The following is an 18,527-nucleotide window of genomic DNA, read 5'->3' as shown; positions in this document are numbered from 1 at the left end:
TGCCAGGAGTGTTGCTCCTCTACCTAAATATCAGTTGTCCAGCACAGCCCCTTAAATCTGAATCCCTGAGCCGAGCAGCCCCCTTTATGTCTTGTCTACATGAAGCATCTCCAGAAGCATGAATTGGACCAGGTCTTCAAAGGACGCCCAGACCAGTGTCAGGGTGCCCACCCAGGTGGCTCCTCTGCCACCTCTCTTTGAGAGCTCTCTGAACTTCTCCTGGGTGGATCTTTTTGTGCCAGCTTTTTTAAAGCTGTTTTACTTCATGTGGCCTAATTAATTAGCCACTTGGGGACGGGGAAGGAGGCAGTGATACACTGGCACAGCAGCGCTTCCAGCTGGGAGGAGGAAACCCTGTGCCACTGAGCACCTGGTCTGGTTTGGTGGCTGTGAGAAGGGGGCTGAGGTCTGGTGTGCGTGGGGATGCCCTAACCCAGTCATCTCCAGTCTGCTTTGATTTCTGCACTCCCAAAATGTTTCCCAGCAGAAGTACACCCTCATCAAAGATGGCATAAATGCAAATTGGCTCAGTGGCAAAGCTGACCTTGGATTCCTTCATCACTTGTCACAGGTCCCTCCATGAACCAGTTTTCTTAACACAAGCCCCTGCCGTCCTGCACAACTCCTGATCTCCCATTCTGATGTAACACACGATTTTACTCCCAGCCTCTACCACAGAGCCCATTCCAGGTATCCCAAACCTGGTGGTTACACCTGTGTTGGAAGACCATATCCAGATCTAGAAACAGAAGAAGGGCTGCATTATTATTATTATTATTATTATTATTATTATTATTATTATTATTATTATTATTATTATTATTATTATTATTATTATGTGAGTACTTTCTGTGATGCAGGACCTTTCCTTTCCTTTCCTTTCCTTTCCTTTCCTTTCCTTTCCTTTCCTTTCCTTTCCTTTCCTTTCCTTTCCTTTCCTTTCCTTTCCTTTCCTTTCCTTTCCTTTCCTTTCCTTTCCTTTCCTTTCCTTTCCTTTCCTTTCCTTTCCTTTCCTTTCCTTTCCTTTCCTTTCCTTTCCTTTCCTTTCCTTTCCTTTCCTGTGGGGAGGCAGAACACAGCTGTAGGGAGTTGCCCGGTCGGCTCCCATCCCATCCCATCCCATCCCATCCCATCCCATCCCATCCCATCCCATCCCATCCCATCCCATCCCATCCCATCCCTGAGCCGTGTCTCCTCGCAGCGCGGTGCCGGAGCTCCCCCTAGTGCCTCTTCTCCTTGTCTCGGTGGTTGTAGAAGCTTTGCCAGCCTTTGCCTGCCTGAAAGCATCTGGCTTGGGGTAATGGCACCGCAGTTGGAGGCTTGCACACACCTCATGAGTGCACTAACACCCTGCTGAGTTGTGTTGGAAGCATCCTGGAAAGAAGACGTGCTCCAAAAAGATAGTATTTGCCACTGAATTCCTCCTGCAACTTTATTCCACCCCTGCCTGCCCTGCAGAGAAGCAGACACGACCCTCCGTGTGTCCACCCCTTACAGGAGGGTTTTTCTCCTCGTCGTGCTTCCTCACAGGGTGCAGTGTTGTCTGAGCTGCCTTTCCACATGTGCATCACGGGCAGTTAGTGTTAGCTCTGTGCTTCTCCACTTGCCTTTATACCCCTGTGCCTCAGCTCAGGAGTGAGGACAATGAGATCTCCATCCACATCTTTTTGAATACTGTGGAGAAACGTTGGATGCAAGTCCCTGGCTTGTTTTAAAGGACATGGGATTCCCATCTGCTCCTCATCTTGGCTAATGAGCCTGCTTCACATCTGCTCAGGCTCCAGGGCCAGCTGAACGTGGATGCAACCAGCTCAGCCCTTGCTCCTCTAGCTCTGACAGCTCCTGTGTGTGAGCAGTGCCAAACCATCATATCTTTTTGCTGAACGCTTTAAAATTGCGTGTTAAAAGCCATCTATATTTTCTACAACATACAAAGTTAAAGTTTTATTTCTGTCTTCATACTTCCAAACTATTCTCTGGCAGTCTGATTAAAATAATTGATGTTTCTTTGCTAATTCCAAAATGTTAGCCAAAATATACAATTTGTAATTGCTGTAATAAAACATTAATTATTTTCAGACAATGTTAGTAAAGAACAGCTCGATTTATGAGATAGCACATTCCATCCAAACACGTTGATTTACAACACTTGCCACTGGAAATCCTAATTGCAGATAGCATTTTGTAAAATGTAACAGAAGAAAATATTACCCAGGATCTCCTCATCTTGATTCACTGGGCTGTAGATAAATGTATCCCATTAGTCCTTATGAAAGGCATGTCTACAAATCCCAAAACCTCACCATGAAAATAGTGTCTCTTTTCATCTGTATTAAAAAAAACATCAAGTCTCTGGTTATTGTCCTGGGAGTCTGAGAGAAAGTTAAAGAGATGCACGCTCATTTAATTGCAGCAGGGTTTATACAGACAGGAAGACTTCTGGGAATTGGCAGTGATGATATTATGCTCCTAAATTGCTTCACAGGATAATTTATTCAGAATTAATAATTTTTATTTGATATTAAAATACACAAAGCTCAGAGAATGGGATTAGCCATAACTCAGTGGAAGTGAGACTTGCAGCTGGAGCCAGTCATCTGGATTTTCTAGAGCAGGGAGAAGGAAGGTCATCTCCTGCCCTCTTCTGTTTGTTTTGGATGCTTATTTTAGGTAGAAGGAATCACTATCTCTAAGTGCTTATTTCTCATCAGCAAGCACAGAGCTGGATGGCTGGAGCCCATGTGAAAGCCTAAAGCTTAATGAACTCACCTGAACTGTATTTGGGAACTTTATAGTGATTGAGATACTCAGGATGAGGCACTTGTACATGTTCAGATATACAGTTCCTTGTAAGGCTGATATTTTAAAATTCAGGCATTTAAATTTGGCTATTTTGGTGGCTTTTTTTCCAACACTCACTGGCCTCTGGAGACCAAGATGCGTGTAGCACTTCTGGAAATCACACCAGTTCTCTTTCGATCGTAGTCCATGCTTGAAAACGTTAACTAAAAACCATGGATTTCCTTGTGTTTGCTTGCAGTATGGCAAGAACAGTCTGAATTCTGATGTATTGATTAGACACTGTACATATAGCCAGGAAAAACGATATCCAGTTGTAGAAAACCAGCAAAAAGACAACTGCTCCTGTCTAGGGACAGATGCGTTTGCTGAATTCAGAGAAAAAAATTGTGTCTTCTCCTCAAAGTAACATAAATATGGAGTAGCCCATAGGAAATGTGAATAGAGCAGCAGTCAGTAACATCTTCTTTTTCTAGTGGTGATGTAAAGCATTTATGCTACATGGAGTTGAGGAAAATACTGAGATCTAGACCCAGATTATTTTTTAACTTGAGAGTCTTCATGCTGGAGCAGAGCTGAGGACTGAAAAGATTCCTCATCTTTGCTTACACGTGGCTTAGTTTTGGCATTGGATTTGTGCGTAGAAACGTTTCTTTTCATGTTCTGGTAAACCTAGCAATCGAGAAGAGGAAACAAATGATAACTTCTGTTATTATTTACTGTACTTGGAGCACAGCTTTTCTCCTGATGATGCAGGTACTGGGTGAGACATCCCTGTACACCATGGGGAGAGCCACCCTCAGGTCTGCTACTTCCCACTGACTCCAAAGGGAGTCCAGACAACTGCCTAGGGGAGTTGGATCTTATCTGGCCAAAAAGAGCTGGGCTGAGGAAGGGCACTGGGCTGCAAAGGACTTTTTTCCTGCTATAGAGCTTTGGAGTTGCTCATTGCAGCCCTTGGTGTTACCTTTGGCAGTAGGGGTGGGCATACATGACACCAAAAGTGTCATGCGTGTCTGTTGTGGGTGAGAGAAGGAAAAGGGACCTCTCCATCTGGCACCTTCTGCCAGGCTAGCAGCATGCAGAGAGGTTCAGGGCTGCAATGGTAAATCTCACCCACAGCCCCCCACATCCCAAAAGGCTGGTAAGAACGCTGGATATGGGGAAATAGCGTGTCAAGCTCAGAGTGGCTATCCAGGTAGGAATCAGTAGTTTTGCTGCACTGGTTTCTGCACAGGGGAAATGAATTTCTGTAACACAGGCTGAGTGAGTAACTTCCCTGGGGAATAGCTCCCGAGCACAGTGGCACATGAGAATAAAAACTATAAGACTGTTTCAGACCATTATGGTCTGTGGGGCTCAAAAATAAATAAATAAATAAAAATCAATCAATCAAACAAACAAAAACCCTATAAGCATGTTTTCTTCTTTCTGTGCTTACTTACTGCTCCCTCTGCCTCAGCCAGCTGACAGGAAAGAGAAGAAACAAGCCTGGAAAAAGAAGGTCTTCTTCTGGTGTCCAGTGCCCAACAGGACTGCATCACGCAGTAGCTGCAGAGCAAGGAGGTGACACAGACAATATATGAGCTTTTGGAGCTATGAGCTAAGGGACTACATGGAAATACTGCAGTTGCATGGGAATCACAGGGCACCAACGTGATTTTGTGAAAAGAGGCTGGATTTGAGCATGGTCACATCAGAGAAAAACATACAGAGAGATGGGGAACAGGGGAGAAATTAAAAACACAGCTTTACTGGAGTCCTGAGCAAAATCCTCCTCACGGGACTGGGGCCCTGGCTGACATGTGCTGACATGCTAAGCTTATTCTCCAGATTCCAGACAGAAAATGGTAAGAGGACAACTCCTCTCTGACTCTGGGGACGAATCTGCTACTCTGTAGGACTGAAGGCAGTTTTTCCAGTGAGTCTTTTTTATGTATTTTTGTGTCTTTCTGAATTTTAAAGACCACTTTAAAGATTTTGCAGCTTCAACAGGGTCTAGTACACTGTGTATTTGCTAAAGTCTCTTGCAAATAGCTTTCTTGGTATTTATGGATCCCACAGCAACCTTTCATGGCTGAATCTGTCAGATTCACCTGTACCTTTAATGCCATTGTTGTCTCTACATGGAGAGGATGAGAAAGGTACCTAGCAAGGTCTCAGAGCTCCCTGCCACCTTCTCCTCCTCTTGTCCCCTGGGGGCTGCCTGCAGGCAGCCTGAATCTTTCGAAGCACAGAGGCACTGGCTGAAAAACATGAGGTGCGAGCACAGGAACAGCAGCTCCCACTAGCTCTTCCCTAGCAGGGTTTTTCTCTAAGAGGTTCTTTGGCTTCCTGGAACAGAGTCAAATATGCTAATGTTTTATTAAAATAATAATAAAAAATATTACCAAAGATTTAGCCAATATCCAAATGAATACAGTAGAACTTTTCTTTTGCAACAAGAAAAAAAGAAAGAGAGAAAAGAAACCCACTCTGATCTGAGAAGAGGAAGTTAACTGGGTAAGGAAGGCACAGCTCAACACAGATCATAAATTTGTCCTTTCAAACACACATAACCTCTAGTGTTGATCACTTGTGCTTTAGGACAAAATTTGCATGATCAAGAAACCTTTTACAGGGTTAGAGAAAGATCTCACCTTTTGCAACTTTTCTGAACAGGGTGCAGTGTGCAATGAATTAAAGGTCATACAGATGGTGACCTAGTAAGTATAAATCCCCATGCTGTGCATCACTCATAAAGGACACTTACACATCTTTTGTAGCATAATACGGTCGGTCCATTTTAAATCCATTTTGGATTAATTTGTAGAAGTTGGCATCAACCTGAATGCCAGGGTAGGGATTTACACCTGGGAACACAATGGAGAATACACGTTGACTCAGAAGCCACCAGAGAAAAGCAGTGCTCTTCCATCACATTACAGAACATACCCAAAGAGAATATTTCCCACAGTAATATTCCATAAGACCAGACATCACTCTTCATGGTGTACGTCCCCTCGAATAAGCTTTCAGGAGCCATCCATTTAACTGGTAAGCGAGCCTGTACAGACAGGGGGAAAGGAGGCCAGGTCATGCCATGACACGGGTTTTCTAGATGACTTGCTGCAGCTCTCAATTCTCAACCAGAATCAATTCATGTCTGCTAGGTGAAAAGCTCAACTTCTCCCAGTAATCTCTTTATATCTACTTTATAGACAGGAATAGGCACTTCCAACGAGCCACTTCATCTCACCTGTTTTAGATGACTGCTGAAGGTACTGCACTCTGCCCTGGAAAAGCCTTTTTCTTTTCCCTGGCTGCCACAATGGGTGGCTCAGATGGAGATGTCCACCCTGTACTTCTTCATTTACCCACGGGACCTGGTGTACCTCACACATATGCTGTTGACCCTGTGCTATTATTGTCCGTAAAAATGAACAGTTCCCTCCACTTCCCTCCAACAGGTTTCAGTAAGCTTGTGAAAGGACATGGGTGTCATTTCCCTTATAGTACTATCACTACCTTGATTTGGCTAATTATAAGCTGAGAATCTGCATTTGCCAAGGGCAGAAAAAGTGAGATTTCTACACTGTCTATACAGTTATTTATAATGCTAGCAGGGAATTTGAAGAATAAAAGCTTTTCTTTCTTGGTTCACTATCATTTCTCAATGATACAAAAAATAGAGAGCACTCAGGAACTTACATTGCCTCGGACAATGTAGTTGGAGTCATTCACGACATCTCTGGCAAGGCCAAAGTCACATATTTTCACTACTTTTCCATGGGTCACTAGTATATTCCGGGCAGCGAGGTCTCTGTGGATGCACTTAGAGGGACAGGATGGGTTAACACTCCGCAGCACTTGGTAGCAAAAGGAAAGAATTCACACAGGGCTCTGTGAATTGCTGCCTCCTTCCTCTCCAACCGTTTGGAGGATGAGCAAGCTGGGTAGTCCCTGGTTGCTCATGGCCATGGCCAGGGCCAGGGTCAGAGCAGGCAGAAGTGCGCAGTGCAGCCACTGCTTCTTACTCAGGGACATGCCTGAAAGTGCAGTCCAGTCTTTGCCATAAAGCTGGGGAAGGAGGTATAATTCAAGCCTGCCACTGTGTGGCTCTGTTTTACAGTCTGCCTTTACATAGACAGACCAATTTTTGCTCTTTTTTCTATCTAAACTGTTTGCTAGCCTTCACCATACCGATTTGGACTCCAGAAACTCCATTCCTTTGGCAACTTGGTAAGAGAAGCAAAGAAGGTCTTCGAAAGTGAGCACATTAAAATCCTCTTCTTCATCCATCTGCCTGCTTATATGCTTAATATCATCTGTAAAAAACAACCAGGAATGTTAATTTTCCATGGGCTTCATCACTCTCTGATTAATTCTATTGACTGTTGTAAGGATTATTCTCTTTCCCAATGAGAAAATCATGAAGAACATTTGCTTTTCGCATCCTTTGCTCAGACACAAAGGAAAAGGTATTTCATACTCAAATACCACGTATATTATGAACAGAAGCATAACTCTGAGGTCTTAAATATTATTGAATTCTTCTCCAGCAAAATTTCTGCTAGGAGGAAAGAGAGGCATACAGCAGAAAGGGTCCTGCTGTGTCACTGAATTTGTCTAGCTGGATCAATAAATAAAATAATAACAGTTAGAATTGATAGAGATAACACCAGTTAATCTTTTACCTTCCTCAGAAAACGGCACAATCCCATTTGGTCCAGGTGTCATATTTATGTTTTGGCTTGTTTGTGCGATTTCAAATTCGTCCTCTCCGCACAGACTCGTGTTCACACCATACTTCAGGTGGGTTCTCATCCTGGAGGGGGTGACACATTTTCAAAGGTTACACACAGCGGAGAACATAATCTGCTAAATGCAAACTGTTTTACATAGAAAAAATAGGATCAGTTGTTGATATTAAAAATCTGTGCATAGGCATGGGTCTTCTCAAAACTGGAAACTGAAACAAGAGATTTCTCATCTTTTGCAGTACAGTGAAAAGCAAACATCATAACAAGAATCAAATCTCAGTTCCTCCCAAGGCCTTGTTTGTTAAAATATGCAAATTCTCAATAATTCATTAATTATACCTGCTTACAGCACAACTGAGAATGCATCTGTAAAGAGATGAGAGTTTTACAAAGTATTAAATTGTTTCTGAATGTCTTACCTGGAATTTTGGTCCAAATGGAAGTTGTGGTAGAAGCTGAAGTTGTGCTGTTTAAATATATCTGTCAGTGTCCAGTAAAATTTTTCTCTTTTGCTCCTTAAGTAGTTCAGAAGGTCACCGTAGCAACAGTATTCAAATATCAAGTAGATTGGCCCTGAAATAGTTGGAAATGTAAATGCCTTCTGCTATCCACAGCAGTCTTCTCATTGAAACCTTAAGGATGCCCCATCTTCTCCCAGGATAAATCTATATAAGACACCCCAAGCATTTCCCCTTCCCAGGCAGATCAACTGTAGGTAGGCTGGTGGAAAGCCTCTTTGGATAATGTACGTAGCTGAATTTCCCTGTGGTACATCTCCCAGTGTGAATGGCAAATCCCTACAAAGACATGAGGACCTTTCCCTACAACAAAGGCACTGACTGGGTTGGGGAGCACAGGCTATAAAGATGCAACAAACTGTCTAAATGGCTCAAGCAAAAGTGACTCTCTACTCCTTGTCTTGATAGCATGAATTGATTTATGGCCTTTCATTTATCTGCAAAGAAAGGAAAAACACCTTAAATCTCTGTCCCAGGCTGGCCTAGAGGAAAGCCATAGGAAGGTTGCTGGAGGAGGTTGAACATCCCATGGATTGCTTGGAGTGGTCACAGCACACTCCTGCAGTCTTACACTGGCATCACCATTTCTGGCTCAGAAAGACCAACTATGAACTTGTGGACATTTCTACCAGGACTTTCTGTCAAGCAAGGGAGGCCACACAAACAAAAAACCACTAAGTATCACTCAGGGGAAGACTGCAAAAGTCTGGGGAGCCTGGTAAAGGCTTCCAAACGCTGCATTTGTATGCTGCTGCAATTTTTCCTTCCCCTGTCCTGCCAGATGAAGCAGGTCTTCTCTGTAGCTCTCCCGTCTGCACTGCCACATCTTGCAGAGCACTCCTGAAGGTAGTGTCTGCCACTGCCTGGAAATCTGCTGTAGAGCTTCAAATCAACTAAAGCCACTGGCAGTGATCTATTTGTCTGCTTTCTTCATATGCCTCAAATGCCTTTGCATGACTGTGTTGCCATTGATGTGAACCGGGGTAAAAAGGGTTAACTGTTATCTCTGATCCTTTCAACTTAATACATGTCTGTGGTAGAAAATTCATCGGTATTTTTCACAGGCAGGTGTTACAATTAATTATATGGGTAAACACTGGGTAAAATCCTGCCCTTTCCCTGAGGTGATTTGGTCCTCAGCCCTTTTTCACCCACTCCTGTTGACCACTGAACTGGCCAGATTGGGACTTCTTGGGACAGCAATATCCTCAGTAACAGTCACACAATAATTAATTAATGATAAAGTCTTGCTACTTAGTCCATCTTCGCTTAGTTTTTTCCATCTTCAGTTTATTTTTACATTAAGTCCCTCACAACAGACATGTTTTTCCTTTTCTCTGAATAAACTGGCCCATATCGGTGCCATCACTGCTGTTACAAGACAACCTCTTCTATAGAAGGGCTATTGTATCACTTCATGAAAGTACAGTTAGAAAGAACACATTTCTGTACACATGCAAGCCCTTAACTTTGCTTTCAGTTCATCTTTATTTTATTTTGGGGCCACACAGAGCAGCAAATTTGGTTGGGGAAGGGAAAGCAAAGTCAGGACTCAGGGGCAAAGAGGGAAAGAGCAGCCTGAGGAATAGGCAGCTAACTATGGCTTGATGATTTAACACTGCTGCCAATGATCAATTTTTAATATTTCTGTTCAGGAGTCCTCGTTAGTCTGCTTGTTATAATTGGTGCCTTTCCACAAGTGCAAGTTACCTGACACAGTGCAAGCTCCTAGTAGGTTCACGATATTTTCATGGCTTCCAATGTGAGTCATCATTTTCAGCTCAGACATCAGAGCATCTTTTTCTGAAGTGTCAGACTTTTCTGAAAAAGTACACGCATTTGGAAACCTCATCAAAACAACACAAAATGGTTGTGATGCTTTGTCGCATTCAAACCTTAATTTCAAATGACTGATGGCACATTTGGGAACATTCTGAAAAAATGTATGATGCAGCTAAGCGGGCTATCCTGTGCTTCAGTACTAGCCTTTGGCTTGCTTTTCAGCAAGCATTCACCCCTTGTGGTGTCAGTGAATCAGAGACATGATCCAAAACGATTCAGATGGACTTCCATAAAGAAAACTGCCAAGCAGCAGACCAAGGAAGTGCAAAGCTGATGCACATGAGCAAACAGGGGATGATGAGCTGGGAGGAAGGGTCTGTGCAGGCACACAGGTGAGCAGGGCGCAGCTGCTGATGTGGAGCTCCAGCCCTCCTGCTCTGCTTGCTGCTGGGGAGGCTCACGTCTGGGCACTGCTCTTCTGGGAGGTGAAGGCAGCTGGGAAAGAAGCCAGAGCAAAGCAGCAAGGAGGATTAGAGCTTTATGAAGCCTGACCCATAAGGAAGGACAGAAGGAAACTGTTTTGTGCCACCCTTCAAGAGCAGGAAGATGTGCTGGAAGCTTCACAAACAAGCTAGCTCAGACACTGGAGGCAAGGTGCATGCAACAACTCAGCAGCACTACAAGAAAAAGGGACCTCACACCCAAATTCCCAGAGTCACCAATGTAAACAGCAGGCTAAATTACGCTATGAATTTACAGACATCATCTTTGGAGCAGAGCAGCTCCATCCTTCCCCACACAACACAGATCTTCTCTGGCACTTAGGACAAAATGCAGCACTCTGCAGGAAGAAGGCACTTCAGCAATAACTTTCAAAACCAAAACATGATTTGGAAAGTAATATGAAAGTGTTTTGGAACTAAGCATCTGTGAGGTCTAACTACTAAAAGTCTGCATTTAAAGGGATTTCTGTCACTTTTTCTGCTTTGGGGTCACTAGAATATATCACTGCTTGCAAAAAGCTCCCAGAGGTTATTGTACCTTTTAGCATTTTGACTGCAACCTGGACTGAGTCTCCTGCCTTGTTAATTCCATAAGCTGTTGCATTCACCACTTTCCCAAAAGCCCCAGATCCAAGCACCTGTCCTGCAAGACATAATATGCCAATATTATTTGTGGCCAGTACAGCACAGGCTGCTGCTCCAGTGTTGTGGTTTGCCTTGTGGACTGCTCACCAAATTCCAAATTTTCCCTGGGAAATTCCCATTTGAGATCGTATTCAAATTCACGGAAGTCAATGTAGGTATACTCGTTATCCAACGATCCAATCATCTGTATCATTTGCAACTGGCCTTCATATCTAAATTGCTTTGGAAGAAGAAAAGAAGTGGAAAAAGGTTTAGAGGAGAAGAAAAAGGCTGGTATGAACAAAAGAAGAAGGGGCAGGTAATTATGTTTGCTTTTACCTTTTTGTATTTATGGCAAATGAGTAGAGACAAAAAAAAGATCAATAGGAAGATAAATCCAGCAAAGACATAGAATGCAGTGTTGTCCGGTGGGGAAGAAACTGCTCCTGCAACTTTAAAAGAGACATGTTACTACCCACTGATTTAGAGCTTGGGCTTATAGATGAAGGTACAGGGAGAGTTGGTGGCAACTTTGTTGATTTTGCAATTTGGAGCTGTTTCACATCTTAGCCTCCTCTGCGTGGGGTGTGCAATGGGAGGTTCACTGCTGGGTAATTCTCAGCTATTTTCATTAAAAAAAAAAAAGTTACACAAATTAATAAATCTCAGGGCACTGAGGTGTTGGTATCTTCAATTGATTGGACTCGGTGAGCATAAACAGGAGTAATCAATTCCTCTTCTGATCTTTCCTCCTCTCTCCCTGCATCTTCCCCCAAGCAATGTAGTTAGACACCAAAGCACCAGAATCAGTGGATGGACTGCACAAAACCTGCTACAGGAATTGTTCTGCTGTGCAGCACGGAACTTCTTACATAGCCAAGGCCAATCAATAAAGTGCTTCTGGGTGAGGAAATGCTACATGAGGTGTGTCCTCATATTCTGATAATTTCTAAGAGCAAAATAATTATGTTTACTTTTTACTGCAATTTCAACATAAATGCTCAAACTCTATTAGCAATCACAGCTTTTGTCAGCTGTAGTCAAGAGCAGCAAACAGCTCGTTTGTTCGTGATGAAGGAAATCACAGAATCACAGAACTGTAGGGGTTGGAAGGGACCTCAAGAGATCATTGGGACCAACCCCCCTGCCAAAGCAGGTTCCCTAGAGCAGGCTGCCCAGGTAGGCGTCCAGATGGGCCTTGAATATCTCCAGAGAAGGAGACTCCACAACTTCCCTGGACAGCCTGTCCCAGTGCTCCATCACCCTCACCGAGAAGAAATTCTTTCGCATGTTGGTGCGGAACTTCCTGGGCTCCATCTTGTGGCCACTGCCTCTTGTCCTGTCCCCACAAACCACTGAAGAGAGGTTGGCCAAATCCCTCTGTCTCCCACACTTAAGACATTTGTAAATGTTAATAAGATCCCCTTTCAGTCTTCTCTTCTCAAGGCTGAGCAGACCCAGGTCTCTCAGTCATTCTTCACAGGGAAGATGCTCCAGGTCCCATATCATCTTTGTTGCCCTCCACTGGACTCTTTCCAGGAGAAAGCTTCATACTACAAGTAACTGGGTACTTCAAAACACTTCCCAGGAATCACAGCATGCTTCCTGGGATGGAAACATTTTGCCCTACGGGATGTATATGGAGTACCAAATATAAAATGCATTGGTAAATACCCACAGCAAATTTCTTGCTTGACAAGGAAAAACTTCCTTATGGTCCCTACAAGAAGAGAGACCACACAGCAGTTCCCAGACCAGGGGTCTGTCCATTGTGTGGGTCTGATAGCAAAGAGAGCTCCTGTGAGCACTGCTGGCAGCTCTGCAGTGACCCGTGGAGCCAATACCTGCCACCAGCTACCAGAGCTGCTTCAGTTCTTCCCCAAACTGATGCTTCCAGGTTCCAGGGGGGGATTATGAAGAGGAAACAGAAAATCAGACACTGTATTGCCATAGCTCCATCCTACACTATTTTTGTGACATTTTTGCCCATTTTAGTGAAGGAAGCCCCTGCTTTGGAACTAGGGAAGAGACACGTGCCCCCTATCCACTCAACACTCCCCACACTGAATGCACACAGTGCTTGTGTTTTACCTGTAGTGCCATTGCATTGCCAGCCATTTAGATAAATAAATAAAATTAAAAAAGCCACTAATTCTACCATGCCAGCTTTAATTAAGCTGAGAAAACCTGCAATAAAACACTGATTAATGGTACCTGACAGGTTAATGAAGCTCTTTTCGCAGGCTGAGCCAACTGAATTGCTTGCACAGCACTCAACAGAGAAGGTTGTTGCTGTCTCCTTCACATCTAAAACACTGCTTGAAATCCACGACCCAAGGGATCTCCTCTCTGGCAAGAAGCTCTGGATCCCCTCAGTGATTTTTTCCGTGCAGCTGGAAAACAAAGGAGACCAATTCTGATCTTTGGCTCACATTGGCATTTCCCAGGGGAGAAGGTGAGATGTTTCAAAACAGGCCTTACATCTGTGTTGGAAGGGAGGAAGCAAAAGATAGACGGGTTGTTTTTTTATTTGGCACTGTTAGAGAGAGGCTTCAGAGTAGCTGCCAGTGTCATATACAGACATGGCAGGGCAGGCAGGGGATGAAATAGGCTCTCTACCTCTCACCCTGAGCTCACTCTCGCTTTCTACCAGTGTCCAGCCCCCTACTGCAACCATTTCCACTGCTTTTACCTTTACCTCATCATTTCAGTCACTGAGCAGCTTCAGATGAGCTGCTACTAAAACAATAAATACAGCATGAACCCAGAGTAAAAGTTCTGACTCCTTCCATTGCAGGGATGTGATTTCAGCCATAAAGTTTCTCTCCCTTAAGGCCTAAGATGGAAAGCATCCACCCTACATGAGTGGCTTATTTCAGACCTCATATGTGGAAATACAGAATGTTGTACACTAGGGAAAGGAAGCCCACAAAGAGATAACTTTGACTTTTTGCTTTTCTATCTTTCATCAACTTGCTGCTTAACTTGCTGTCCACATAAATAAATTAGTAGGTGAGTAAATAAATTAAAATTCATTCAGCACTGCACATAGCATTAGCTTGTATGTGTGGAAGTTTCCAGCAAAGAAATAATCACAGCATTTCCTTTTCCAGAAATCTGTTTTAAGGAGAAATTGAAACTTGCTAGCTGGATGTTTTCTTCACTCTTCAGTTTCTGCACAAACGCACAGATGTTAGGAAGCCTTCTCAGAGGTATGGATAAGAAAATTGATTAGATATCTTTTTCATGTCTATTTGAAATACTCAGAGCTTTATCCATAATCTTCCAAATGATAATTTGACCTGGTGCTCTTCTACAGCTGTGGGATTATTAGTTTTTTGGCATTTCTACAATAAAAGCTGCAGAATTCATAAAGCGGTCGCAGCTTCTCATGAAATTTTGGGGCCTGACTCATTGCCCTGCATAAATAGAGGAAATGGAAACATTCTCCTTGACTTTACTGGAAACACTCTCACTGACTTTAGTGCCTTTGGGTCATTGTAACAGCTATATTAACCAAAGCTTAACCAATTAGTCAAGTCCATATTAAACAATGCATTCCCTGAATAGCCCACAACTTTGACAGGCAAAGAGAAAAACTTAGATTGGACTTTTTACCTACCTAACTGTAGATATAAACCCAGATGTGTTACTTGAGTGTAAAGAGCCTGAGATACACATCTTTCCAGATTTATTTTGATGCCAACAAAAATATTGATTACTCTTCCTAGTTTTGGTGATTCCTGTTCCCCTGGAGTGGGCCACAATATACCATTTCCCAAATGGTCACAAGTGCAGTTTGCACTCAGTTTGTGCAGGACAGTCTTCATATAATCAAGGATAGCTCAGATATGGTCTTCACAAGGAGTCAAAAAGAGATAAAACTATTTACTTGGATGAGTTCAGATCAGGACAGTTTCTCCAAACCCAGGATGAGGCCGGGTAGCTGTCAGCGATGCACGAGATCTGCTTGAACAACAACTGCATTGTTACTTCAGGCTTTCCTGCAACAAGGTGACACAAGACAATTTCTGTCAACACTTCGGTGGCCAAAACCTTTGCGTTTTCATGGTAACCCTACATCTGGCCAGACCACGAGCTGCCTCTGTGGGTGCCAAACAACCCATCCGCGTGTCACTGTGGGAGCTGGCTGCAGGCCTCAGCCCTCCTCCTTCCTCCATGCCCCACACCTTGGGGCTGTGGGCGAGTTGAGGGGAGCAGCCACTTCTCTGTATAGGCACGGACAGACCAAAACAGTGAAAGGGCCGAAATTGGAAGTCTTGACTTCTGCTTTTCTGCCTGACAGCAAGGATTTGGCCTGGTTGCTTGGCTCACTTGGCTGCTCATGTACCTGAAGCAACAGGCAGATGCCATAGCCACGTGGCAGCACAGAGACAACCGAGAGCACCAGCCAAGCCCACGGGCAGGGGTAGCCCACACAGATATGTTGCACACCAGACAGCCCCCAGACGAACTGCACTAGCTCACAAATAGCATCAGGAAAAAACAAAAACAAAAAAAAGACACAGACCACAAAAAACTACTACCTAATGGGTGTGTTTCCTGTCACTGTGTCGCTACAGTAGTCACACATATTCTGGCTCCGTGGAGTTAGAGTGCAGCCACTGTATTTAACAGGGCTTCCAGGCCTTGTGGTTTTCTTTAGAAGTGTTAATTCCTTCAGTATATGACTAAGTTCTTTTACTCTGTTCCCCCTGTTGATGGTAAACTATGAGGAGGAGAAAAAAAACTAACAACTTCCTCCTCCAGTTTGATAAGCGGAGACTTCCTTGGTATTCCCCACCTCATTTCCATATCTTTTTTTGCTAAAAATGGAAGGACACAAGGCAAAAATGTGATTCTCTTCACACAACACAGTGTTAAAGAAATCCAGGCGCGGGGTCTGGAGAAGGATGTGTTTGTGGGTTGTGTTACTTGTGTTGGTCCGAGATAGAGGGCAGGCCTTCCATCTGCTATAGAGCCAAGGCTGGGACTGAACGAGCCCCACACTGGATGTCCTCTCACCAGCCATGCGTGGCAGCTGGACCTCAACATTTCTTGCTGGGAGTCACCCCTTACTATATTAATTGTAGGGACTTTCCCAGTGGTCCAGTTGTACCCATTTAATTAGGACTCAGGCTACCTTGCTGCACTCTGCTGAGGTGTACAGGAGGTCAAAAATGCTCCCAGATAGCTGTTACAGAGAACATGAGACTTCATTATTAAAGGTAAAAACATCTAAATCAAAGTGCCTAAATAAGAGATGTTAGGAAGGAGCCTAGCAGTTGGTGAAATCAGATATTCAAATGCGTAGTCAGATACTCAAGTGTATTGATTTCCTTGAAAAATCAAGGGCAGTTTAATTCAATATCTAGTCAGAGATCACTCTGGAATTTAAGCCTCCTGAGCCCCAAATGGATGGAGAAAATGAATACTCAATTACATCTCCTCTTCTGTACAACACAATGAAAGGGGAAAACAGCAAATAAGCTCCATTTACATCAATAGCAAAATCTTAAGTAAGAGATCAAGATTATCCCTCCCAGACTTAGCCACATCTTTACAGGGATTGTTTTCTCACTTACTTCTCACGTACAAAGTGAATCTTTTTGTCATGACTGTATCATCATTTTCAGCATAAAATATATATATGCCAGACTGGTGCTGATGGTTGCAGAACTTTGATGAAATGCTGTGGAGCAAAGAAAAGGAAGGAAAAAGACAAAAGAAAGTATTAAAAACAAAATATTTTAGATGTAGTTAAGACTCATATATATGTTTGAAACAATTCAGTATCTTCTAATGATTAATTCAGACTAAATTATTTTATTAAACATTAATTCAGACAAAATGTAACTGTCTTAATAAGAGGATTTTTTTTTCCTACAGTATTGATTTTATCCTGCAGTTTTTCTGTAACTTTCAATAGTTTGTGGAGTGCATACAGGCTGTAGGGTTGTGATTTTGTTACCAACCCATTGGAAGACAGGGTATATAATGCATTCTGGTTCAGATGCTAAGACCAGCAAAGGATTGTGGTCTACTGTGGTCAAACTGTCTACTCTCTGAAGGATTCCAGTGTTTATTTCTGGTTGGTATGAACAAATGTATTAGGAAATAACAATGAGATGGTAGGATCATGCAAGAGAAACCTCTCCAGATCAGAAGGTCTGACGGAACTCAGAAATGAGATCATCATCAGAAGCTCAATGTCATTGAGACAAAGCACCAACCATCAAGACAGTTCTGCAGGAGGAAGGGCAGCCTTCTACCAGCCCCTATTCCTTTGGCCCAAAGGATAGAAATAAAGCAAGACTCTAACCCTGCTTGTGATGATGGAAATGGGGACTGCAGAGGACTGATGCAGGACTGACCTGTTGAGCCAGGAATAGACAGAAGGAAGGGAATATATCATCTTTACAAAGTTGGCATACCGTTTCTGTACTTTTGGCTAGGTCAGGATGGTTGTCAGACTTAAATGGGAGATTTGCAGTTCAGCACTAGAAGAGCACTTCAGAAAAATTCATTTTAGCTTTAGTTATTGACATTTTACATGCACACATTTTGGCTGAATGCTAACAAAAACTGAGTAGCAGACATCCACTCAATTTTAGTATGAAATGCAAGCAGTCATATCAGGGAGTTTTAAATAGACAGAAAAAAAGACAGTCTATACTAGCAATTGCAAAATAACAGAAAGCAATAACGAGCTTGGAAGAAATCTAGAGAATTAAAACCAGGGTGTTTCTCATTAAGCAAGATACTTTTAAATGAACTAAGACACCAAGTATCGCCATGCAATTAAAAATCAAGAAAAATCACATAGAAGCCACTGGGAATTTTGCCTTCTGACCAAGATAGCATCTCCATATCAAGTTACTCACTTTTGAGTGTCTTTATCTGAAATGACCTTAAAGATGTCCCTGAAATCAGGGATTTAAAAAAAAAAAAGATTAAAAAAAGATGGCTTTTATGTTGCCTCAAAATAGATGCCAAAGGAAAGGGAAACCACAAATCACTTGCTGTTTTGAAAACCTAGGCATTTCATTTCTCATGAAATAATGAGAAAATCATTAAAAAAGAATGTCTTAGGTACCTGAAAATGTAAGAGGATGTGAGATAAATAATATAAATTTACCAGAGATCATTCTGTATATGAAAACTCATTTGATCTTAGGAGGGAAGTGAAATTCTGCAGTGTTATAAAACACAGAGACAACAAAAGCAAATATAAAATGGAAATTTTGAAACAATCTCTGAAAACACAGAAGAGCACTGACAGGAATGATGAATCACTGAAACTTGAAATCAAAAGCCAAAGAGGAGGGCAGAGTTAATTAATAAAACTTATTATGATCTTTAGGAGGAACAGTTTGATAAGGAAATGGCAGAAATCAAAAAAGGGAAAAACAGGAAATGAAAAAGGATATGAAAGGAATAAAGTAGAAGTGTTGGGAGATAGGATTACACAGAAGTGAACTAAAATATGCAAAGATAGAATAAGGTTTGTGTTGACCTTTTTTGTGTTGTTTTGAGAAATATGCTTTAAAATCATGTTT

General features: G+C 42.7%; 1 protein-coding gene across 2 annotated transcripts in view; it reads right to left on the bottom strand.

Moving 5' to 3' along the window:
* Positions 1 to 2,085: 2,085 nt before the first annotated feature.
* The window catches only part of FLT3 (fms related receptor tyrosine kinase 3), a 41,108-nt gene continuing 24,666 nt past the window's right edge, over positions 2,086 to 18,527 (bottom strand). The window contains exons 10-24 of one of the 2 annotated variants that reach the window (XM_072032654.1): positions 16,554 to 16,660; positions 14,861 to 14,972; positions 13,183 to 13,361; positions 11,308 to 11,420; positions 11,077 to 11,209; positions 10,883 to 10,987; positions 9,770 to 9,880; positions 7,961 to 8,114; positions 7,476 to 7,606; positions 6,982 to 7,106; positions 6,490 to 6,612; positions 5,734 to 5,845; positions 5,552 to 5,651; positions 4,241 to 4,350; positions 2,086 to 3,471 (exon numbers count right to left, since the gene is read on the bottom strand). In XM_072032654.1, the coding sequence (XP_071888755.1) occupies positions 3,416 to 3,471; positions 4,241 to 4,350; positions 5,552 to 5,651; positions 5,734 to 5,845; positions 6,490 to 6,612; positions 6,982 to 7,106; positions 7,476 to 7,606; positions 7,961 to 8,114; positions 9,770 to 9,880; positions 10,883 to 10,987; positions 11,077 to 11,209; positions 11,308 to 11,420; positions 13,183 to 13,361; positions 14,861 to 14,972; positions 16,554 to 16,660 (1,771 nt within the window). In that variant the 3' untranslated portion in view covers positions 2,086 to 3,415. The remainder of the gene's footprint in view (positions 3,472 to 4,240; positions 4,351 to 5,551; positions 5,652 to 5,733; positions 5,846 to 6,489; positions 6,613 to 6,981; positions 7,107 to 7,475; positions 7,607 to 7,960; positions 8,115 to 9,769; positions 9,881 to 10,882; positions 10,988 to 11,076; positions 11,210 to 11,307; positions 11,421 to 13,182; positions 13,362 to 14,860; positions 14,973 to 16,553; positions 16,661 to 18,527) is intronic. The other variant, XM_027469694.3, reaches the window with a different exon arrangement.

The sequence above is a fragment of the Anas platyrhynchos genome, chromosome 1 (genome assembly GCF_047663525.1).
Source record: "Anas platyrhynchos isolate ZD024472 breed Pekin duck chromosome 1, IASCAAS_PekinDuck_T2T, whole genome shotgun sequence".
Lineage (NCBI taxonomy): Eukaryota > Metazoa > Chordata > Aves > Anseriformes > Anatidae > Anas > Anas platyrhynchos.
Note: the sequence above shows the minus strand (reverse complement) of the source record. Positions and strands in the feature narration are given on the sequence as shown.